This window comes from Falco rusticolus, chromosome 8, assembly GCF_015220075.1.
Source record: "Falco rusticolus isolate bFalRus1 chromosome 8, bFalRus1.pri, whole genome shotgun sequence".
NCBI classification, from domain to species: Eukaryota; Metazoa; Chordata; class Aves; order Falconiformes; family Falconidae; genus Falco; species Falco rusticolus.
In genome coordinates, this window is record NC_051194.1 from 23,209,312 (window position 1) to 23,235,107 (window position 25,796).

At 43.7% G+C, this 25,796-nt stretch overlaps 1 protein-coding gene across 6 annotated transcripts in view; it reads right to left on the minus strand.

Annotated features, from left to right (window-relative positions):
• Window positions 1–25,796, minus strand: part of GALNT13 (polypeptide N-acetylgalactosaminyltransferase 13) — a 158,424-nt gene that overhangs the window by 42,969 nt on the left and 89,659 nt on the right. For all 6 annotated transcript variants that reach the window (XR_005105865.1, XR_005105862.1, XR_005105863.1 and 3 more), the window contains exons 8-9: window positions 20,540–20,657; window positions 11,398–11,578 (exon numbers count right to left, since the gene is read on the minus strand). Coding sequence is in view for 2 of the 6 variants with exons in the window: in XM_037398344.1 (XP_037254241.1) it covers window positions 11,398–11,578; window positions 20,540–20,657 (299 nt within the window). In the remaining 4 variants the exon portion in view is untranslated. The remainder of the gene's footprint in view (window positions 1–11,397; window positions 11,579–20,539; window positions 20,658–25,796) is intronic.

Below are 25,796 nucleotides of genomic sequence, written 5' to 3' on the forward strand. Positions count from 1 at the left end.
TGTTGTTGTGGTGGGTTGACCCTGGTTGGAGGGTTTTTTCCCTTCTTAAATACGTTATCTCAGGGATGTTACCACCATTACTGATGGGCTCAGCTTTGGCCAGGTCAGGTTCATCTCGGAGCCAACTGGCATAGGCTCCATCAGATGTAGGGGAAGCTTCTAGAAGCCACCCCTGTAGCTCCCCCAACTACCAAAACCTTGCCACGCAAACCCAAAACAATTGTAGATGCACTTATTTCCCAAAACCCCATTGAGGGCACACTTAGGAGCTTTTGCTCCTGCAAGCAACACTGTCAGTAAACCGATTTACAGAAGTGCTGCGGCACATGGACCCACAAGGGGTGGCTTGGACCACCCAGGAGGAGCAGGGACGAGGTGGACAGGGACAGCACAACCTCCCTGGACTCACCATGAGCCAGTCCTGCCACCTTCACCTCCCCTCTCCTGCCACCACTGTGGCATGCCCCGTGCAGCACAGAGCCCTGCAGCCTCCAGATGGACCCCTGGTACGGGCACGGCTCTTCACCGCAGACACCTCCTCACCTACTTTCATGAAAATTGTATGTGTGTGTATATAGACACTTAATTTTTACTTGAAAAGTTAAGAACAGTGACTAACACTATAAAGATCTTGCAGCCCAATTGCTTTCATTCAATATTTCTTGGGTTTGGGGTTTTTTTCAGTCAGAGAATCTCAGCAAGTAGGGACTACCAATAGGTTCAGGTCTTCAATATCAGTGTCTTAAATATAAGCAGAGAAGCAACAGAAGAAAAGTATTTTTTTGACTCGGGAAGCAATAGCTCAGCTGTCCCAGCAAGACCTGTACGAGCAGTCTCTTGCATACAGAGTCACAAGAGCATTCTGGCACGCAGGAGCGCCAGCACGGACGTGTTCACGTCTGTCTGGGGCAGGATTAGTGCCGAGCCTGAGACTGACTGGCCGTGACAGATTCCATCCCTTGTTCATGATGTGTTCAGCCCTAATGTTCAATTTGGTTGAGCAAGGAACCAAGAAAGGATCTTTGGAAACTATGATGCTGGAAAAGTTGTATTAAATTTTGTACTTCCTTTCTTTTTTCCTTCTCCCCCTTTTTTTTTCCCTTTTTTTGTCCCTCTTTTCCTTGTTTTCTTTTTCCCCTTTTTTGTCCCTCTTTTCCTTCTTTTCTTTTTCCTTTTTTTGTCCCTTTTTTCCTTCTTTTCTTTTTTCCCTTCCCCTTCCCTTTCCCCCTCCTTTTCCCTTCCCCTTCCTTTTCCCTTCCCCTTCCTTTTCCCTTCCCCTTCCTTTCCCCTTTTCCTTCCCCTTCCTTTCCCCTTTTCCTTCCCCCTCCTTCCCCCTCTTTTGCCCTTTCCCTTCCTTTCCCCCTTTCCTTCCTTTTCTCTTATCCCCCTTTTTTGTTTATTTATTTTCTTTTCTCCTATTCTTCTCTTTTCTCCCTTTCTTTCCTTTCCCCCTTTCTCACCCCTAGCACACACATTTCCCACCGTGGCAGGCTATGGCAGGAGCAGCCCAGCCGGGCAGGGCAGTGCTTTGCTCCTGCAGAAAATCCTCACCCCAGGCGAGCGCTTTCCCAGCAGGATGCGTGCAGACTCAGCGGCCACGCACCAGGGGCACCAGCGTGGCCACACGCATTTCACTGTGGAATCACCACGCCGCAGATTAAATGAACTTATTTTGGAATTAGTGCACTCGCAGCTCTGGCAGTCCTCGAGCACTGAAATGCTAAATAGGTAAAGGAAGAGGGAAAATGTTTATCAAGAGCTCTTACTTCCTAAATTGATACAGTCATTATCAACCTAATTATATAATTACACTTGAAAGCGGGATTGCACATCGTCTGCTGAGTAAATCTAAGTAAAACACAAGCACTTATCTTGTAATCCCAAATTAAAACTATAAAGTACTATATTTAAATTCTCAATAATGCTTTAAATAAAGTGCTCAAAAAATAATGTAATTTTGCATTTTAGCCTTACTTTAATAGACTAGGTAGGACATGGGAATTGAATACTAACTGATTATTAAGAAGATAAAGTGGTTTAGCAATGCACAAAGTGTACAGAGAAACCGAACTATTATGGGCATTATCTTTTTCAGCTGACTGTGCAAATGCAGGCCTATCCTGAGCATGTAATTATTTCTATTCAATGATTAGATACGGTATTTTAATGCATAAATTGACATAACTGCCTGCATTTAGCAATGCACAGGTTGAGTGGAATGAGATACGCTGGAACAACTTGAAAAAGAAGTGACTGTGGCTGCCAGGAGCAGTGTGACTGCAGCAGACAGAGAAGGTGCATCCCCGCAGACCCACCAGGGCATACGCACACGTGCCCTGGAAACAATTAAGACGTGGTTTTGCACATAAGAAAAAGATGTTGGTGTAACAGCAAAGAACCACCCAGCGTCTAATCCTGCACTGTTGATTTACATCAATTACACTGTTAATTTAATGGATAATAGTGAAAATAACAGAAAGCTGACTGCTAAACATACTAACAGAGATTAGTTATTATTAAGCTTTTTTTTTTTTTTTTATTACAGATGCCAATAAAAGACCAATACGGAGGGAAGGAGAGAGAATTGCTGATGCAGTTTGGCATTGCATTGGGCACATTTTGCCTCACTGGGATGAAACTGACCATCCCCCCTTTGGGTACTTTGCATTCCCAAGCAGTCAGAATAGAACACTTTATTGCAGTCAGAAAATTGCGAGGATTTTTACTGATTTAGGAGGAAAGTCTCCTGTCAGCTCAATTACCCGGCACCAGTTCAACCTGAGCATAAATGAGACTGGCTGCAGAGTGCCACTGACAGCAGCAGAACATGGGCAATACGCAGTAACTCCTCCATTTTTCAGAACAAATTCATATTTTTCTTTTCTAAGAAAGAGACTTACTTAAAACCCTTTTAAGTGTTTCCAGAATTTCTGAGATACATTTTTTCAAACTCTTCTGAATGACTTGGCTCCCACGGTTTCAGGCTGTAATCACACTGCAGACTCTCAGGCTCCTGCCAAGTAACATTCAAAACTCCTTGTCAAACGCAGTATTTATATTAAAACAAAAAGGTAAGTGTTCCTCCCTACAATTATATTTTGTGATCTTACTCTCAGTTTTCAAATCCATACCAGCCTCAGCAAACAGAGCTTTCACAGCCCTGGGGCCCCGCTCCAGACTGAGCAAAGCCACCCTTCGCTCCAGAAGACACAGTAAAAATAAAACTGTGCTGTTCCCTCCCACCACCAACGCCAAAGGACAAAAATAGAGCACTTTTTTGTATGTTAATTGTTTCTCCCAGCGTTTCACCATGTGATAAATTAAGCTTTTTTTTCAACTCAAAATATTTCGCAGAATTTAACCTGTACAGTTTTACTTTTTGTTGTTGTGGTTGTGGGGTTTGGTGTTTTTTGTTAATCTCTGTTGGATACATTAAAAATTTGGGTTCCTAACTCATCTGAGCATGTGACATGAACAGCCAACACACAGGATGGCCAAATTCAAGGGTAGCAGAAATAAAAGATTTTATTCTTATCTACACACTGCTTCCACAAAGATAGGGCAGCAATTTTAAATATGTCCAAGACCACCAAAAATTTCAGATGGGTTCTTCTTCAGCGGAGTTCTATTTTTACAAGCAGACAGCTTCAAGAAAACAATTCATAACTCGATTGATCCAGACTTTTACCTTGAAATAAAATTACTAGGTGTGCACCCTAATTATGCTGAGAGATATATTTAACACAACGCCTCTGTGAACAACCATTGGTTCCTCTTTCTCTTAGGACATCAGCTGAGAAATCAAATTAATCAGGTCCCAGAGGAGAACTGGGTACATGAGTGTGTGCTGATAGATAATAGCTTCAGAGACCTAATTACTAAAATGCAACTTCCTTTGTTCTCTAACAGAATTATCTTGAGATCTGTATTTTTCAGATTAATAAAGTAAGAGAAATGCATGCCAGACAAAAGGATAAAAACCCCCAGTTTAATAATATTGGGAACAATTTCTAACATTTAGAAATGGCCTATTAAAAAAACCAAACTACTAATTCTTTTATTGAGAAGGGTTTTTTTTAAGTTTAAATGTTATTAACTTTAATTTCTAAACCCCCTAATTACCTTTCTCCTCTATTTGATTCTTAATGCTGGGGAACATCATCATCACATTTTGATCGCCAACTGGTACAGCACATTCATAAACAACTTTAAAAAAGAGCAGAAAATATAAAGGAGCCCTATACCAAAATTCTTTCCAGCGACTGAAACAGCAACAGGCATTAAGTTTTGAATTAAACTGATCTTGTCCTGCCAGCATCACTGGCACTGACCTCATTTCAGCCTCTTTTTCAATAACATGTTCTCCATAGGTTCTGAATTGGAATTTTCTATCAAAATCTTGTGCAAATATGCCAACGTATAACTGTTTAAAGAAGACAGATCACATTTAGAAGCATTACTGACTATCTGTGTTCATTTCAGAAGCAAGTTACTGTTTTGTTCATAAAAAGGCAGGTGATAACTTAACCAGAAATACAAAAGGTGCAGTGGCGTTTCACCCTAATTTTTCCAATAAAAGGAAACAGTTTCATTAAATATTGTCATGACAAAACCTGAATCATTTTATCCCTCTTTGACTCCACAGTTGTACCTATAACTAACAACCGAGAGCAAATGACCTAGAAGTTCTTACCTTGCACGCCTGCCCGGGGGGCAGGGGGTAAGGGCAGCTGGAGCCAAGCCAGCAGGACCAACCCCACCGCTGGTGCGTGCCCAGTGCTGCCAGAAGCCCTCCGGGGCCAGCACCAGGCTGATGTGCCCGAAGGTGGGTCCCGTCCCACGGGGATGCTTATCACCAAGGGGCACACCAAGGCATAGCAGAGATGAAAGAGTGAAGTCGGTCAGGTGGGATGGGGGGAACCGTGGTCGGGACAGCACCGGTGGTGGGAGGGAACCCCCCCACCCCTACCCCAGCACAGCTGCCAAGGGTTCAGCAGGCAGGACGATCCCCCCCGCCCGGCTCGGGAGGCTGTGGGACAGCGCAGCGGGGCCATTCACAGCTTTGTGAGGGTCTCCCCATGCACAACGGCTCTTTCAAGGGGGGCCCTGGCATAACCTGACTGCTGTGCTATAACCCACCACAAACGTGCAGAGCAATTTAAATGGTTTGAAACACGGCTGCCTCCCTCCCCTCCCCAGGTAGTAGCATTAAAAACTGCAAGATAAGCCCCTTTTGCTTCATCTAATTGAGGTCTTATTTTTATCAGCGGTAGCCAAAGGCATACTCAAACCCAGACACCCAGGGGGTGCAGAGGGAATGTCCACCCATCCCATACGGTCCTGCATCTGAAATACTGCAGGGTGGTTTTGAATTCTACCTTATTATCTTGCCATCTTTTCAGATGGAGACTGCATTTTAAGAGCTGCCTTAGCATCATACTGGCATAAAAGAAAAGGCAGAAGGACCCCAGCCCTGTGTCAACCCTGGGGAAATTTTGATAGGGAAATTGATAACGTCCTCCCCAGGTGGAAAAAGGAAAAGGATACCTCTGCTAGCAGCTTTTCCTTCCCACAGGAATCACCGTGGAAAGCGGTATTTGCAATGCATGATATCTCACTGGATGTCAGACTGCTGAAAAATGGTTTGTTAAAGATAGCCTTTCATTTGTATCTGTGCTTAGGAGCCGAAATTAAAATGGCCTACGGCAACAACTGGTCTTTTCCATAGCAGAAGGGATGTCTTCTCACCTCGGAAACCAGCTGATGAAATGCAGGCTGGAAAGCCTAATATTGGACATCCAAGCTAAAAAAAATGTCACTGACAAAATCCTCCCCCGCTGCTGCTGAAACCTAAGAAATTGTAAAGGCAGCCACAAAATGATTTCAGAAGCTGCTCTCTAATGCAACAGGAAATAATCTGTAATTCCTGTCCAAGACACAGGTGCTAATGAGGAGACATCAAAACGCGTGCTCATTTGACCTCTCACATGGCAGGTGCTCTTCCACACAGAGCTTCACAATGGCTTCTACTATCAAAAGCATCTGCACGTTTCCAAATGTCCAAATTGGGCATTTTCCGCCCAGCTGAACCGCAGGTACATGTCAGTACCCACCACTCCTCCAAACCTGGAGATCATCCATCCATTCATCCATCCACCCATCCATCCATGCATCCAACCACCCGCCTCCCTGATAGACGACAGCCACACCAAATAATGTCCTGCTACAGCAGCACCACACAGGCAGCTCCAGGCTGGAACCACCAGCAGAGAGGATTAAGGTTCTGATTTACCCATCCAATGTGCTCCTCATAGCCACTCTCAAAACCAAATCTCATATTTAAAATGCTTCGACCTGCAGAGGCATGACTGCATCACTCCATTCACATGGCATCCTGCAACGTGAGCACTCTGATAGATGGAGACAGGTATTTCCTACTGCCACTTTCTTGAGGTTTATTTTCTTTTAAATGGGTGGTTCCAAAGTAATCTATTTTGTTGGAGGTCTGATATCAAATTGTCAAAAGAGCAGAGCAGGGAAAACCATAGAATCATTTAGGATAGGAAAGATGTTTAAGACCACTGAGTGCAACCGTTAGCCCAGCGATGCCCAGACCATCACTAACCCATGTCCCTCAGCACCGCATCTATATGTTTTTAAATACCCCCAGGGACGTTGACCCCACCATGTCCCTGGGCAGCCTGTCCCAGTGCCTGACCACCCTTTCCATGAAGAAATGTTCCCCAATGCCCAGTCTGACCCTGCCCCGGTGCACTTGAGGCCGTTCCCTCTGGTCCTGTCGCTTGTTACCTGGGAGCAGAGCCCGACCCCCCTGGCTGCAGCCCCCTTCCAGGGAGCTGTAGGGAGCGATCAGGGCCCCCCTGAGCCCCCTCCTCTCCAGGCTGAACCCCCCCCCCCAGCTCCCCCAGCTGCCCCCATCGGGCTCGTGCCCCAGACCCTGCCCGGCTCTGGCCCCTCTGTGTCCCTGTGCCCCCCAGCAGCGGTGCCAGCACGGGGCACAGGGGGACGGCGGCTGCCCGCGCCCACAGTGAGGGGCTTGCTCTAGCTTTCGCAGATGTGCTGGAGAAAAGCCAAAGGCAGACTTAAATCGGATACATTTTTCCATGCCCTTTTTCTTTTACTTTCTATAGCCAAACATCACCTTTTGCTCAGTACTGAATTCCTCCCTACCACAACTCACAATATCTCAGTAGAAATTCTGGGTAAAAAAGGATTAAAAAAAAATATAAAAATCAAGCCCTGCTGTAACCAAAGGGACCTTTGCTTAGAAGGCTGTGACACAAAAAGAAAAGCAATGGTAGAGAGAAAAAGAGAGGGGAAAAAACCCCAGAAAGAGTTCTGATCCAGGATTTTGAGTGTCGCATTTAGGAATTTGAAAATTAGAACATAAGCGATTTGGAAGCATTTTTTTAAACTGAAATATTAACATGTTTTAGAAAACTACAGAGCAGCAATTTAATCTGGCACTCTTTCTGAAATTGGAATTTTTAAATTATTCTATCCTGTCGTGCACTATTCTAGTCACCTTTACATGCATTTTGCTAATATTTCATTTAAAATGTATTGTGTTTTCAATAGCCCTTAGTACAGTGCTTTTAGAGCTTCAGCTCACCTAAATGCTTTAAAGCAACTACCTCCTCATCAGCCTAGAAAAACTTGCTGTCAAAGCAGAATATAAAAGCACAGAGTGCAGTGTATTTGCCACATATGTTATGTGGTGAATATGCATTGTTAGTACTCGCACACTCTTAAGAAAATGTACGCTTTCAGGGTGAAATATTAGAAATGTATTTAGTTCAACACAAATGCAATGGGGAACTTGCTCTTACAAGACTGCACAAAAAGAGAACTTAAGGGAGAAGCAAATTAAACAATGGCTAATCCCATGTGATAAATTTATGGTTCGAACTTGACTGCCTCTTACATGGGTTGTGAATTCACTTGTACATCATATTAGACATTCATTTGTCAGCATTATATTTATTTTTTCCATTTTTTTCCCTTCCTCTTGCAGGGGAACAGAAACCAATTATGTCAGAAACAGTCAAGCAAATTTTCTGTCACATACCGTACTCCTCCAGCATTAATTGGGCAGATATAATTAGAAAGGGACAGAATCCTGAAGGGACACAACCCTGCCCATCTCACACAAAGTTCCATTTCCATATGTAAGAGGACTCTGTCAGTGGGGTTGTTCTGCACTCATGGTATGTTTACCCTCTGCATGCTGTTAAAGCCAGCACACGCAGAACCCATGCTGCACTTCCACCAGGTGTGACCCATGATGTCTGTTCAGTCAGCACTACGAGTGATGACAAACACCAGTAGCTTTAACAGCTGACCTGCTCCTCCAGACCAAGGCAGCAAGTAGCTCATCCTTGCACGACTCAGAAGAAACGCAGCAGAAGACAAACAGGACTTGGAGATACCAATGGCTTCTGGAGACCTCTGCCCTCCAGGAATCCCACTGCCACCCATACAGAACATGGCTGGAGAGGGATGGTGGTTCACCTCGTTGGCTGGTTTGGCTTTTGTTACCCACCCTGAAGTCAGCAACATTTTGTCTTCTTCCATGGTTTCATTCCTACTATTGGACCAAGAAACCTCTCCTCATGGGCTGTTCCCCGAAGAGAACAGACTTACTTTTTCTCGAGACCAGGCATTCCTCCACCAGTGTTCCACTCAGAGCCCTGGGGCCAGAGCACCACGAGAAGATGCACCTGAGGAGGTATTTCACAAGGACGGAGGAAATCTACCAGCACCTCTCTCCCTTGCGATGCAATGGCCCTTCCTCCCAGCTGGAGGCAGAGCCCTGCTGGCGCTTCCCAAAAACGCTCGGGGCCACCCTAAACCTCTGACTCATGGGGATCATCAGCCTGGTGATGTTTTCTTAAAGATTTGTTTCATGCTTGCATCTTTTGGTTATATACACATTTTTACACATCTGTATTTAGTGTATATATAAGATATAAATAAATAAATATATTTTTTACACCATTAACGGGGCACTTGAGGTGTGCATAGACTTTTTTTTTAATGGTGCCTTAGATTATTTGGCTTGATAAGGGTTTTCCAGGATGGACTCAGAATGTTTTATGAGCGCATAGTGTGACAGCCACAGGACACATGCGACAACCCATGCAGAAATCAAGAGTTTTCCGACTTCACAGCTCATGATTGCAGGTTGGCACCTGATGATTGACCAAGATGTCTTGCACCCCTGAAAAAATCAAAGCACCAAAACAGCTTGTGGAAACAAGCAGGTTTGCAGTCAGAGTGAGCTGAGGTATAATAACAGTAAATTGCGCTGGAGATGAAACGCAGAACTCATACAGATAATTATATGGTCCCAGGTTTACTTCTCGGTGATAGTGAAAATGTAAACTGATTCTGTTGCTACAGAATTTAAATGGGAAGAAAGTTTAAAGATGGAAGAATTGGAAGATTATCCCAGAGCACACAAGAAAATAGGAACAATAGCTTACATAGTCTATGGTTACTCTCTACCACAGACATTTTAAGTAATTTATAAATAGTATGAAAAAATAACTGTTTTTCATACATATGACTATATATTCTGGCTTTTGAACTGAAGCAATTTACTTTTTACTACCTGTATAATTTTGTGGTATCGGTAAAACTGTTCGGAGTAAATACCCACCCAGAATAGTTTTCTATTTTGTATACAAATCTTTAAAAGGAAAATAACATTATAAAGTATATTAACCTTATTTTTTTCATTTATTTCAGCTAAATCAAATTAAATAAAACTACTGGTCCTGATTTATAGAAAGAAAAGTCTAAGCTCAAAATGTCTGCTTTAAGAGGTCAGCTGTGACCAAAGGTCTACTTGAAATACAGGTGCAAGACAGTCTTTACTCAAAAACCAGCACTGCAGGTACACACTCTTTTTTTCCTGATCACAGCCACTCATTAAAGTTTTTGATTCTTGGGTTTCTTCAGGGGAAAAAAACCCCAGAACGTTTGTTTAAAACTCTAAGTCTGATAAAAACTGAATCGCCTCCAAGTCTCATTTTTCAAGTGAACATGTACGTTTGAAATGATGAAAGTAAGAACATGAAAGAAAACTGCCCTGTCAGAGACTTGAGGGTAGCTACATTATTCTAAAGACCAAGATTTATTTAAGAGCTAGTTGCATAAAGTAAACTTATGCTTAATTAACGAGGAAAAAAAAGACAAACTGTGTTGTCACTTCATGGGCACAGGTTGACTGTCTACGCCAACCAAAGTGAGGGCTCTCCCAGCCAGGGAGTCCCTGGGTAGGCAGCTGTGTGCCAGGCTGAGTGGGACATGTCCTTTTTGGAGGGACACCTCAGCGCGTTGCACGGAGAGTGACGAAAGCCCCATGTCACGCTCCATTTTTAATGTACCTACTCCAATAAACTCACTCATATGGGGGCCCTGATTATATTTACATTAAACGTCCCCAGCTTTAACATAATGTTAGGTTATTTCATCAAAATATTTATGCGCAATATAACCCTTAACCATTATAAGATCAAATAGGAATATGTTTTTTATCTCATGTATTTGTACCTTGTTTGTAATTTGTATCTGCTATGTGCTCTATACTGAAACCTAAATGAAAATCACCAATAAAAAGGAAGAGCAATCTGCATGTTTAGAAGAGAGCGTTTCTCCTGAGGAATGATACTTGGCATTGGTGAGACAGAGGAACGTGATGAAGACACTTCATGGCACTGAGTCCTGTGCTCCGAAGGGCCCCTGCTGTCCACGCAGCCCCAGAGCACCTCTGCCAGGAGAGAATCACAGAACTGTTCTGGTTGGAAAAGACCTTTAATATCCAACTTTTAAGTACAACCCAGCACCACCAAACCCACCACTAAGCCATGTTCCTCTGCACTGCATTTATGTCTCTTAAATACCTCCAGGGACAGGGACTCCACTGTCTCTCTGGGCAACCTGCTGCCCTCCCATTGATGCCTTCTGAAGGCATCATTATGATCTTCATTATTATTATAAGAATATCATTATGATCTTCAGGGATCATAACGATAATCTGGCCAAATTCTACTTTTCCTGGACTAAATGCGTCAGAAGAACTTTCTTACTTGGTTGAAAACTAACGTTATGAGAATAACGTTCTGATGAAAACCTCATGGTCTTTGGGAAAGGAGGAGCCTTAACTAATATATTTTTACCTTGGGAACAGATTATAGAAGGTTTTAACAAATGGAAAGGATAGAATTTTGAAAGCACTTTTGCTGTTATGTCTCAACTTGTGCACACACATGTGGACATGTCTACACTTACCTTTATGTGCCTTACATTTACGCTTCCCTTTTTTTCAGACAGCTGTACAGAACATAATATGATCAGGATAGAATTTCTTACCTGGGGATATTATATAGAAGAAGTCTTTAAACTCATCCATCCAGACCTCTGCCAGTCTCCTGTTGTTCTTGTTGATGACATGTCCCGTGCCACCAGGGAAGGTGTAAGGTGTTGCCTTTCTGAAAACATGGCCAACATGCGAGCAGGTGACAATCTCAAGGGAGCCACCGCACTGCCAAATCTGAAATTAAAACATGCAGAAAAAATGTTGACTAAACCAAATACAAGCCACGCCGAGTTTATAGCAGTTGGGACTGCCAGGTTAGCAGCTACCTCCTGATTTATTTCCCCAGGTCACAATTCAAAGGGGAATCTCAAGAAAAAGTTTAAGGGAAACTCTTGATAGTGGTGAATGTGCACAGACTTTAACAACTGTCACAACGTGAATGCCTGTGTGGATGGTTCACTTGGTTCTGTGTCCTTACAACAAAAACACATGCAAAGCACCATTTGAGAAAAGTGTCATCCTATAATAGATTCAGTGTAGGGTATGGATGTTATTTGTTTGAATTTTCCAGGATTTCATAATATTTAAAGAAACAGAGAACTTTACTTGTGTGTGTGTATATAGATATATAGATATGGATATGTCTATGGACATATTTTTCAAAGCAGAATCATGCCCATGACCATCCCGAGCAAAGGCACAGCAGGGCTTGGTTACTATCACAGACAGCAATAGCAAGCAGCCAGCACAGGTACTCTGAGCACCACAGAACCACAGAAGTGAAATGCAGATGCAAAATGCATGTTCACATGGTGAGTACCATGATCAACTCCAAAAAAAACCCCAAAAAAGTTATAGACAAAGAAAAGAATTTGATGAATTTCTAGATGCAAACTGTCCCTTTCCGCTACTGGAATTTATACTCTGAGTAAGCTCAGTGGTTTCAATACAGCTGCATAAGTATAAAAAAATTATATAATCCTGGCCTTTAATACCCTGTTGTTAAATGAAGTAATGTATTTTTCTGCCAGATGACAAGAGTCTTGCTATGATACACATCAGCTTGTGTGTTAACTTCTGTTCTGCCATCTCCCATCTTTCTAGGCTCTGAAAACAAGTAGAGAGGAAACGGAAGGAGGCTGGAGGTCCAAGCCTGCAGAACTGGAGCGCACCGCAGGCAGTCGGGTGAACAAGAGGGGCAAACAAAGATTTCCATCGGATGCTTATGGGGTTACAAAGCTTTGCTGTTCTGCCAGACAATATCAGTCCCTCGGGATTCACTCTTCACTAAGGTTCACTGACATTTTTGGCATCACCAAAGGTATTGCCAGCTGCCCGGTTCCTTACTTAGGCTCGTCCCACCCTTCGCTTTAGTCTCCTCCTAAGCAGCCAGCAGGACTAAAATTTACAATGCCTCCTGGTAATAAACCACAAGAGTTTAAGAACCATTGGATGTTTTAAACAGGAACCCTGGTGCAGTCTTGTAATTAGAGCTCCTCGACACAGACGTTAAGTTACCATAGTAACTTAATGCAGATTTTATTTAATTAGGGCTAAATCCTTTTATATAATTTAATTAGTATGCTAAGTGATGTACTCTGTTGGGATAAGCAACGACAACATCAAAATATTCTTGTGTTTAACATCTTGTGTTTTGCAGCTCAGTGACAACTAGTCACTTCAGGTGAAACGTCAAGCTGATGGATGCCGAGGAACACGCAGCCATACGGAAAGGGAGCAGGCACTACAACTGCCATACACACTGCTGATGCACAGAGCAGCTTGCTGGGCAGGACAGCGATGGGCACGGGCAGTTTTAGGAGCACCTTAACCCATGGTCTGTGCCCAAGGACCAGCATTCCCCCCCGGCTGCTGCTGCTCTCCCCCTCCGACTGCTCTCCCTGGCAGGAAATTCCTCCCACGCTGCCGCTTCTTAAAATGTGTGTTCCTGTACATTTTTTAAGCACATTTTTGGCTGTCCTCAGTACAATCTGCTATCTATTACAGTTGTCATAGGAATGTGGATGAACCTGCACCCCAGTCAGAAGCAAAGGACCTTTATCTTTTCAGTATTAGTTTAAAACCCCAAACAAACCAACCTTCCTGAATATTCCCTGGTCAAATGACTATTTCCAGAAGTTCATCTGATGCTTTAGGACTGTGGGATTCCAGAGATCTGTTCACTGTACAGACAAGACACGCTACAGTAATACATTGGATCACTTCTCATGGCAACTACAGTGAACACCGAAACTGTTCCCAACACTTTGCTACCGAAGAGCTCTTTGTAAACACCTCAAGTCAGGTATCCAGTACCTGCCAGCTGCTTTTTCCCAAAGCTGGTGACTGCTCCATGTAATGCTCCAAAAATTACTGAGTAAAATTGCCATTAAATTTTATTATTATTTATTTTATTTTATTATTATTACTATTGTTGTTGCTGTTGTTATTATTATTGTTTGTTATTGTTATTGCTGCTGCAGTCATTTTAACATTCACTCTATTTTTTAATCCAGCAAAATTTCCAGGGATAGAATTTACTTGATCCTACAGCTTGGGAATCAGGTATTTCCAATGAACCATATCCTTCCTCCAACATGCCGAGACTTTTCGGAACATGGCAATGATTTTATTAATTATTGCTTTGCCACAGTCCTTCTAGTCATCTTAGTGCTCCCTTCCTGGGAAAAGAATTACAAACAGCCGGTGTCTCACCCTGGACGGCTACAACGAGACTTTCTGCCCACCAAAGCCCACGCTCAGCAAAGCTCTGCGACCCCTGTGCCAGGCACCCACCGGCAGCGCTTGCTGCGGGGGCAGCGCAGGCAGGAGCCCAGCCCTTAGGGTCAGCAATATTCCACTGTACTGGCCGCCCACACATCGTCACAGGCAATAAGGGCCCTGATGGCGACTAAAAGCACTGAGGGACGAAAGGCAGCTGGTTTGCAAATATACTGGTATGAGATTGACGTATCTCATTTTAAAAAAAATATTAAAGTTACCTTTAATTTTCACACTGAATTATTCATAAACCAGTTATCGTCACACAGTACTTTTTGAGGTTGAAGGTGTCTTCCTTCCCTTCTCCTCTGAAGTTTAACCCTTCTCCTTCTACCCGAATACATTCCCCAAAATCAGGCGTCCTTCCAACCATGGTACTTTGTTCATACTTCAAGTACCTCCCTGAATTTTCCAACCCAGCATATTCCACGAGTTCATTCCTTGCTTTTTGTGAAAAGTTATTTAATGGGAAAAAAACCAACATCCAACTGCAACTTTACAGTTAAGAAACTCTAATAGTGACCCATCCCTACCTGACATCTCACACTTCACCACCACCCATTTTCCCACCCACCCGTTTATACTGGTCCCCATCGTCTCCTGACTCAGGAGATAATTTCCAGCGTGCCCCTTATTGAAATGTTTCAGTGAAGAACCATCCAGCAGATCTGCCACATTTCCTTGGTCTGGAAAATGACCTGTCAAATCCAGCATGCGATAATTTACCTTCTATAAACCCATGCAAGACTAACCCATTTTCTATTTATCTTTTTGCTTACAAATATTAATTCCTTCAAAGTTTGCAGTAAAACATTGCGCGCCATGGAATTAAAACGAAGGCTTGTATTTGCCTTACTTTATCCCTTTGTCATAATTTATCCCTTTTTAAATATAGGCATTAATTATTTAGAACTACCTTTGCTTTCACAGACATTTTAAAACCATTCCTATTATTGCACAGAGCGAGTGCATTAAACCCTGTCTGATCCCTGTCTGATTTTTTCCCCCACTCACTATAATTTTTGAGCACTGAGTCACAGTCAGTTCCCACAAATCTCAATGTAAGACAATCACAAATATTTAAGGCTAATAATAATTTGTATGCAAATACAAATAAAATGACTGTGAGGCTTTACTCTGAATTTTAAAACAAGTAGAAAAATTACTCTGATGCTTGTTCATGCTTGGGTGGCAGGAGTACTTATCATCTACCTCATCCTAAAAGGAAACACACACGCCAACCTGCCATTCGCCGGCGAATCTCTCCAGCCCGCTTAAAAGCAAACCCCATCATAACTCAAGATTTAGATTAAAATAAAACTAAAATTTCAGGTTGCAGAGATACAAAACACCAAAAGCAAATGCTTTACATGTTAATAATCCCATTGACTTCAGTTTAGAAAAATATTTTTTTACATAAAGGGGCTCTTCTGGTTCAGGTGTGCGCTTATTGATGATGGTGTTAGATTAAACATCTCTCACATATACGCTCAGATCAAAGCTACGGTAAAATAATCCCCAGAGATTACTGCAGTAGGAACGTAAGTTAATACGTAAGCACAGTTAGTATTAAATAAGTTAAAATAGCTTGCTGGTATGCAGTGATGGGTAAGTAATGATTAGGAAAAAAAAACCAACCAACTGAAAACTCTTAATACCAAATATGTCTCTAATGACACCAACTGAACTGCTGCATCCTGAATATTTTCCCTATAGAAAGATAAGAACCCTGACATAGGGGAAAACTAATGCAGTCCAAAGAAAGGGAAAAACGTTGTGTGAAAAATGCTTTAAATGTAAGCTCACAAACATATTTCGAGTACAATTTGTGGGCAAACTGTGCTCCTAAAATTAGTTAACAAACAGCTAAGGAATACTGAAAAGCACCGAGATAGCTTTTTAATCTGTTTGCCAGGTGATTAGGGATTTATATATCCCAAATTCTACACACAAAATTAATTTCAATGTCACAGTGTACTTCTGAAAATAATCTTGCACGCACGCAACCTTTCCAGCCTCGCCAGGAGCTGCACACTGCTCTGCCTGTAATTACACAGCGCTGGTCTTCCAGTCACCCAAATCAACGGTTCTGCTAAAACCGTTTACTTAAGCGTGTTTAAATGCTCTCTTACACCTATAATTTTGCAGCTGAAAGTTGAGAGCTTACATACAGTCAGGCTGAAAAATTGCTGTTAATTACCCTTTGTGCATATCTGGAAAAGCTTCATCAATAGCATCCAGGCTCATCAGCTATTCCTTCCACAATGCAGCGACCATTGGGATGCAGCTCTGGGCTCCAGCAGCAGCGGCCGCAGCTGGGACGGAGCGAGGGGGCTGCTGTTTGCCCACGCCTGTTTCCTCGCACCGAAACAGCCCCTGGTACCATAAAATGGTTTGCTCATGCTTTAATAAGAGTATTTTTAAAGACTGGATGCTACACTAAGTTGGAAAAGAATTAAACATCCTCGCATCTTATTGATTCACTGTAAGAGTTCCTCCAACAGTCCAACCAGACATTTCAGAGACCAAGAGCGGCATGGAACTGTATCACACCGCTCAGGCAACACATGGAAACCCTTGTGTCCCTCTTCCGCGCCTCCAACAGCTGCTGGAAAACCAAAAGTAAACAGCATTTTATTCCTGTTCAGAGTACGCATTTGCTTTTTCTAGCCTTGCTTTGGCCTACTTGGATTATTTTAAAGAATGATTTTTATTTTTTTTTTTCTGATGGACAGATTATTTTTAATACTCTTTCCAAAGCTACATGAGCTGCTTTCTGACTATCAAGTTTTCAGGACACTCTCTGACTGGGATAAAACACTTAGGGAACTTAACAGAAAAATTAAAAAGGTGAACGAATCCTATGAACGAAAATACGGCAAATGTTTAAGAATAAATGAGGTTTTCATTTACTAGAGTAGACCCTTACAGCTGTAGGACATTCCTGCCAGGATTATTTTTTTTTCCCATTATTAAAATACATCCTCCAAGAGGCATCATTAAAGACCGCTCAGCAACGAGCAGCGGCACAGCTCAAAGACGAAACATCGGTTCAGCCAGAAGCAAGGGAAGGGCACACAGCCGTGCACACTGCCACGCTGCGCCCGGGATCTTATGGGAACCAAGGGGCTGTCACGACACGACAGACCGATCGTGATGCCGTGCTGCGAGTCCTTGCCGGCACTCAGCCCCGGTGCTGCCCGGCCAAGCGGTGGGAGGCATGGGGACCCTCCGTCCCTGCGGGTGCTGCTCTGGCATGGGGACCCTCCATCCCTGCGCCCTCCCCAGGGCATCGCGTCCAGCCCAGAAATGCCTGTGTGCCTCTCTGAAACCAAAAATACCGTGAACCCTTTTAACCATTCCACTGGGGGTAACGCCGCTGCTGGCCACAGATCAGAGGGCGCAGACGTAAGCCAGGGACAGACAGCAAAGGCACTTACCACATTTTTTGAGGCTGCGGGGATTAACATGACAGGGCTTTTTGGTTTTCTTCTCTGAATAACAGACCAACACCCCTCTCCTACGTGATGATAGAAACATCCAATATAGTGAGAGCTCCAGGAACATCCTGACTCCTGTTCCAGTCGTTTCCCAAACTAGGCCTTAGTCTCAGTGTGTTCCTGACCGCAACAAGATACTCCAGAAACCTGCCGAGTAATTGCAGTTTTGTCACGTGGCTGCCAGAGGAACCTCCCCAGTCCCTCGGCACTCTTTGCTACCAATTTTCTGCAGATGTTAAACATCAGATAGGTTTTTAAATGCAGAGGCCTTGGTATTTTATTGATCTGGTTGTCCTTGATGTACTTGACTCTCCGGCTGGTTTTCTTTACAGATGGAGGCTCTAAATACCAAGAAACAGCATCGCGTGGCGGCCTGGCATTTCCATGGTAATCCCTGGTGCTGGAAGCACGTAATTTTATTTCTATTCTTGACACCATGCCCTTTTATTAAGTTGCTGCACACATTCCAGGCCGGTAGTGTTTCTTGAAGTTTAAGCAGGAAAATCTTCTGAAGACATAAAATCGTGTTCTCTAATATGATGCCCCAAAATTCATGCGATTCCTTCTCCCCTTGCTCCCTCCACCTCCATCTTAACGTATAAAATAAGAATCATGGCAAAGCTGCATTCCTGCTTTTATCACTAGGGCTTTCTGTGGAGAGTGGCTGTCGTTGGTCTTTTGTCTTTCCACATATTTTTGACTGAGATTTTTAATTTAAAGCTGAAATTAATATCTCATGACAGTATTCTCACAAAATTTATACAAGTTAAGCCCATCGCCGGCTTGCTCAGCATTGAGATATCCAAGTCCAATTTGAAACAGCACTCAAGCAATGATTAATTAGGGATGGAAGATATATTATCTATATTATATAAATTACGGAAGTGCCCAGGGAGGAGAGCCAGAGGAACTGTACCAAAGGCAGAGGTAACGGCTCAACGTGCACTACACAGAACTGCAAACCCCAAATTATCCCGACCAGGAGCCGGCTGACCCGTGCCAGGAGCCCCACGGAGCTTCCCACGCAGCTGCCAAGAGCCAGAGCAGAACAGCACCAGATAAAGACAAAACACCACCACTAAATTGCTGAACTTCTCAGGAAAGGTTTTGCAAAATATATTAGCGTTATTCGAGCCAGACTATGCATTATGAATATCCTATTTAGAGCACTTCTCTACCATATGTTGGGAGCTGAACACAGGCTTGCATGCTGCTCTCAGCGGAAGATCAAATGCTTTCGGCTGAAATGAATCTATTATGCCAGGGAGCAGGAAAAGGCCGTGGAATTGTAAATTGTTTTGTTCTGTTGCACTTACAAGGCCGGACAGAAAAACGATCAATATTTGTATCTTTGTTAACAAAGATAGCCACTGCCAAAAGGAGCCCACAGAGAAACAGCTTCCATGTACTCTCCAGTACGGACTCTTAACAAAAATCGCCTTGTTTGTCCCTCTGAGTTACAGTTGGGTTTTCAGGGATTATCATTTTCATGATGGAAAGCCAGTGTTCTTCCAAAATGAGAGTTAAGTATTTTAGACCCTTCACTAACGAGAATGGGACCTTCCCGCAGTAATGACCCAAAACGGGTCCTGCAAAAGGTTTTCTGTAAGCGATAACAAACGCCGGCAAGAGCCAACGGCTCCGAGGTTCCCTCTGCCAGCGCTCAATGCGCATCAGCAATTCTCATCTTAACATTTCAGTGGACTAGGTGACCCTCACCTTGCAGAAATCACACACTGATAGTCGGTGAAGAACAAACAGTAGTAACATGCGGGTTTGGTTGAGAGAGGCACACATTTAACACTTTAAAGTGCTGCTAGTCACTCTGCTCCAGGGATCACTTCTAAAGACATGAAAAACAAGCCTGCTAACAGGCTGAAGTTAAAAATAAGCTCCTTTGTAGGGGCCTACATCCATCCAAGAGATATTTTTAGGGGTCTATACACCAAAAACTGTTGAAATCCACCAATTTAAAATATTAATACTCAGAAGTAGTAACTCTACCCTTCTATTTTACCGGGAAGTGAACAACTACGGTTTATAGAAAATGGGCTGAAAATGCTTTCAAATTCTCAGTTGATCTTCTCTAGAAATACCTGCTTCACAAAAATCTTCAAAGGAGTTTCTGTGAATAGAAAATAGTCCACCAGCCCTGGCTGAAGACAAAAAGACATAAAAAAAAAAAAAAGAACAGAAGGATATCCCCATGATGTGCTACGTACCACATCGGTATACCAGGGTTTATTTTGCATACTTACTTAAAATGCATAAATTGTGACACATCAGAGATGTTCAAAGTAATTTTCAGCATCCTTTCTAACAATTACTTATTAAAGACTCAATTTTCCAATTTTCTTTTATATCTAAAGGACAATTACTAAATGCATTTCACTAAAAGGCATTTTATTCTTGTCATGGTCAATGTACCTATCTCCAGCAGAAACACAGTCACTTTTCTCCAAGATGTGAAATTTCTCTGCGAGCTCAGCTCTCACACAGAATAAAAATCCCAGACAGAGCTTGAAAGTTCACGATGACATAAACTTTCAAAAACTTCTGTTAAAACATATATTTGAATTTATTTATTTTTTTATACTGTATGAATTTGTAACTTGTTTATGTCAGCTAGGACTTGCACTAGCTGACAGAAAGTCTTATTTCTTTTACAAGGAAAGAAAGGTATTACTGAAATACATATTATTTTGAAAGCGTAAAAATTTCCAAACAGTAATACAATGTTTCATGCAGTAAAAAGGACCGAAATACTATAATGAGGCATTCCCAAATATCTTGAGAATTTAAATTAACCCATGACTTGCAAGACAGCTAAAGCAGAACTGCCCTGTCTGCAGTGTAGGAACCGTTACCGCACAACTGTGTGTGTTGACATAAAATGAAGGAAAACGGCAATTACCCTAAAAGACATTTCAAGATTCTCTCCACCCCAGATATCCATTCCTGCATCGTAAGTTCCTATCTCTTCAAAGTAGTTTCTGTCAATAGAAAATAGGCCACCAGCCATAGTAGGGGTCCTAGTTGAAAACAAACAGAAAAAAAAAAAAAAAAAAGGGAAAAAGAAAAGAAAAAATATCTTTTGAAAGACACTGTGGAATTTATTAAGTGACACTACTATACATTTCACTACCTCAGACATTTTGACTATAAATACACTCTATGCACAGCAACTTCAATACAAACTACTAACGACAATCACACGGTTTTGAGCGTGCGGGCTGTGTGCACCTCTCGGGCAGCGCTCCCCCAAGCCGATGAGAGCACTGCCCGAGCGAGAACTGCAGCACTGCTTCCTACCCGCAAAATTACATTTCCATAGATTATTTCAAGAGTATTGTGATGGTAAAGTGGATGGAATTTTGGCCTTCTGCATCCAGAACAGCAGTTAAAATCCAGTCTGAAATGCTTAGTGAAGAGAGTTTAATGCCTCAGCTTTGCCTTAGAGGGAGACTAAATGTGCATAAAATTACCAGGAATAATCTCTCTTAACAGGATTATAAATCCTTACAACAGGCAAATCCAGTCAGAGTGCAACTTCTCTTTGTGTAAAGATGTCCTATTTCCCTGTAAATATCTGCTCTGTGTTTTTTCAGCATTTAAAGTCTACATGAAATGAAAAATGCTCACCCCAGCTAGCAGGAACACAGCTCTGAGTTACTGCGCCTGTATGTACCCTCCAAACCACAGCCCTCTCACAAGATGGACGGTGCCTACACACAAACTCGAGTGCACAGCTAAAGGGGATGCCCCAAGGACAGGGTTTAAGCCCAGATGTGTCCCTGCAGGTGCCCCAGCATCTGCTGTCAGGAGAGCTCAGGCAGGGTGTGGGGTGACAGCACCTATCACCAGTGACAGCTTTAAGGACGCCGAGCTCTCAGCATCCCCACAGCGACAGACGGGCTCTGGAGTAAGGACGCCGAGCTCTCAGCATCCCCACAGCGACAGACGGGCTCTGGAGTAAGGACGCCGAGCTCTCAGCATCCCCAAAGTGACAGACGGGCTCTGGAGTAAGGACGCCGAGCTCTCAGCATCCCCACAGTGACAGACGGGCTCTGGAGTAAGGACGCCGAGCTCTCAGCATCCCCACAGTGACAGACGGGCTCTGGAGTAAGGACGCCGAGCTCTCAGCATCCCCACAGTGACAGACGGGCTCTGGAGTAAGGATGCCGATCTCTCAGCATCCCCACAGCGACAGACGGGCTCTGGTGTGAGGATGCTGAGCTCTCAGCATCCCCACAGTGATGGGCTTTGCTGGTGAGGACTTCCGGGCACATTACTGTAGCTGCAGATCAAGCCTTTCTGGTCAAGTACCAGTCACGTTCCTGTCCTCAGCTTCGAAAACAACTGCAAAGTGGGTGAGACTGGATTTTGAAAACGTGTAACGTAAGGCAAGCTGAATGCATATGAGTACAATGATACAACCATGGCAGTAACTATGGCCTGTATGCAAGGGATTCAGTCACAAAACTGAACTCATTCTTTCAGTTATTTAATAAACTGCTTGTGCAGACCGCTAGGAATATCTGATATCCTATGGTCAGATCAGGCACCTGAATCTGTACAAGTGAAGCATTTCCAGCATCAGCACTTCTGCCCATCTGAAGCTCAGCTTCTCCAAGAGCTCCTGTGTTTGGAGACAGCCTTAGGCAAACGCAGAAATAAAACAAGCCTACAGAATTTTTCCAAAAAGCAACAGCAACAAAACTGCTCATGTGCAATGCAGGAAAAAGGTGGCAGAGGGGCTTCAAGGGTGCTCCAGCTCGTGGTGGAACCTGAATCGCTTGGGCATTTCTTAGATCTTTCTTTAGGAGTTTTCATATGCCCTACAGGCAAAAAGAATTAGATAAAGCACCCCCCTATTTGCACACAGAATCGGGGTGTAAGGTGTGGGTTAGTGTGTGTGTTACACACGCACACACAGAGTACGTGGGGACTGCAGGGACGGGGCTGTGGTACACAGATTCTTCTGCGGTGGCACTGGACACAGCCCAGGCAGTAAGAAGCCCTCACTTATTCTCAACAAAACCTGGTAATTTTCCTGCTGTGCAATTATTTCCCCTTCTGCACGAGCTGACTATCATTACTCCCCCCCAAAAAAACCCCACAAACCCACAAAACAAACAGCGCAGTTTAGCAATGAAATAATGCTGGACCCTGAGTTTACCAACCCTTCATTTCTATTTTTCTCCCTCTTCTCTCAGCACTGAAAGCTCAGTTAATTAACTGTCTGTCATTCAGACGAGGCTAAACCTTCCCAGGTTTCCAAGCCGCTTTGCTGCCCTCTGCCTTGCTGGGTCTCTGCCCCACACAACCCTGCCACCCCCCGAGCTCCCCTGAGCCATGCGGCGAGTGGAGCTGGGGAGAGTGGCCAGCGGCGAGACCCTCCGCCTGCTGCCAGCGTGGAAGCCAAACGCCGCCCAGCATGGGCAGCATAAAATAAAGCAGACTCTGAAGTCATTCTTAAGTGAGCCAGTTTTGTGGCGGATGATTACCAATGCAAAAATACTGTATTTAAAATAAATTTCTATTCCTGATTCCCTGACAACCCCGTAAGTCCAGGCAAAGCTACGTACCCCGATACCAAAAGCTGCGTCGGTACGTGGTGTACACACCTGCCTGACAAGGGGCCGCTTTCCCACAGGACTCACAGACATTTGGAGAGAGCCTGTTCCCAGCGCTGCATGCCCAGACCCCAGCTCCAGCCCACAACGATTTCCTACCCTCACCAACCTCACTGAAATTAGGAGTGCCACCGGTTTCGGACAACTAAAACCATCCCCACTCCTCTGTCTGCAACAGAAACCTCCTCTCCTCCCTCCTCCTCTCACTCCTTCCCCTGCAGGAGGTCAGCCTTTGCCCGAATGGTACAAAATTTCCCATTTTTGCAAAGATTTGGTCTTAAGCCATTTTTGAATGATGCAACTGAACTGCACACGCAGATCTGGATTCTTCTGAAATGTCATCAGCAACTGTTTATGAAAAACAGTGTTTCCCTAATAACTACTAACTGAAAGTGCTGAGTTTCATGCTGTAAAATGTAAGTAACTACACACCAACAAACACCACAGATTCTTAAATAACTGAAACGCAGCAGGCAGGACTATTCTTTGTTATGTAAATTTAATGTTACACAAACAGATCTGCAGAGCTCTCACTGTAAAGCCAGCTGAAACAGTACTAGGAGAAAGCGTAAGTGTTCCTACGGTTTTTGTCTAAGCTTTGTGCCTATGAGCTATATTTTGCCTACGTGGAGCCATACTAACTACTACACTAATGTGTTATGATTAACTCGAATCATCATGCAACCCCCCTTTTAATTTTATTTTGAAGATAACGTCTGCTACTCATTTCTGCAATTATTAGCGGCAAGCAGGATTCCCACCCCTGCGCCTGCACCTTTCACGTCCCATAAGAGGAGCTGCACAACGTGAGGTACCGCAGCAATCCCCGGGCTAGCTGCATCCCACCGGTGGTGCCTCACGCCATGCCGGGGAGGGAAGCGAGGAGGGGGTGGCACGGAGCAGCCCCTGCTGTGGCCGGGGATGGTCAGCTCAGGTCCCCCAGGCTGGGAGCTCCCTAAAGCCACGTTAGGTCACTTCATCCTGCACCCTCCAAGCTCCCCATCAGGTGCATCCACTCCAAGGGCCCCAATGGTCACCACAGCCACACCACTAACGAATGAGACTATATGATTTATGTAGCTTGGAATAAGGTTTTCACACCAGTTTAAAATATGGCTGTACATCATCTAGGCAGTATTAACTGCAGCCAATAAGTTTAATCAGCCATAATAACAATAATAAGATAAATACAATATGCTCCTAATATTTGATGTTGTATTTTTCTTCTCAACAACCAATTTATACTTGAGAAAAGATTTTCCAGAAGAAAACATATATTTTTTATGATTTATAATACTAGCCTGGAGTGCCTTCAGCTTAACAAAAATTCAGGCAAGTATGGAAATATCCATAGAAATGTGCCGTGCAGAGGCTGTAAATGCCCAGCACAGAAACACTTTATGTTTTTAATACTGTAGATGTATAGAAGACAAGGTGTTTGTCAACTGATCTTGGTGCAGACCAGTTTTCTATTGCCACAGGCAAAAACAGAGGAGATATGAGTTCACTTGAAGACAAAAGAAAATCTGCAAAGTACAAATACGGGGCAGATATTTTTCAGTGGAAAAAGAAGAAGGGAAGGTTTAGCAGGACCGCTGGCTTTATGGTACTGCCCAAGAACGCTTCCCATGGAGCCAGGCCACACCTGAGAGGGAGCTGCGCTGCCCAGAGCTCTCAGGTTTCCTCATTCCCAGACCTACCCATCACCCCTGATACCTGCAGGAGGCTTTTTTTGCTTTAATCTCCACCTCTGCACAGGGCAACCATCTGGGTTTTGCTCCCAGGGAGCCCTCTGGGAACAGAAATGGGCTTTGCACTTACAATAACACATTTTGACAAGGGCTAATCATTTACAAGGTTTGCAAAGCCGGAGGTTACCCCAGTGACAGTGGAAGTCACAGCATTTACTCTACGGGGAAACAGCACAAAATCCAGAGGTGCATCAGAAAAGCACCGAATAGCCTTCACTATTCAGACAAAAAACCCCAAACATATATTACCCACTGACGTGGGTCCTTGGGGGTTGCTGTACCTTCAAAGTGTTGTACCCCTAAAGCAACACTGGGAAGCCCCTGCAAGCTCCACGGCTCAGGTGACATTTGTACTCAAAGCCACATTACATATTTGATTTCCGCAAATACACTTGAAAAAATCCATTTTGGCTGATCCTAACAAACCTCAGAGAATGAAACACTTGTCTTGAACAGCTCTGTCTCCAGGAACAATCTTTTCTTCAGGGATTATCTTCTAGTTGTCCCCTACCTCTTCTAACTTCATAGTTCTGGTCCTAGCAAAGACACCTCGTGAACTGAAAGCTTCCTGATGTCACTTCTGCTTCTGATCATTGTACGTGTAAACCAAAAATAATTCTAACTAAGTTTAAAAAAAAAATCCCAAGAAATGCCAGTATCTGATGACCACCAACTTCCATCCTCCCTCTCCCCAGGTGGGGAGTGCTGATGGGGTAGGGGCAGAGATGGTCCGACCTGCTGCCCAGGACAGCTCCCCACTGATAGTGCTGCCCACCCCCACCTA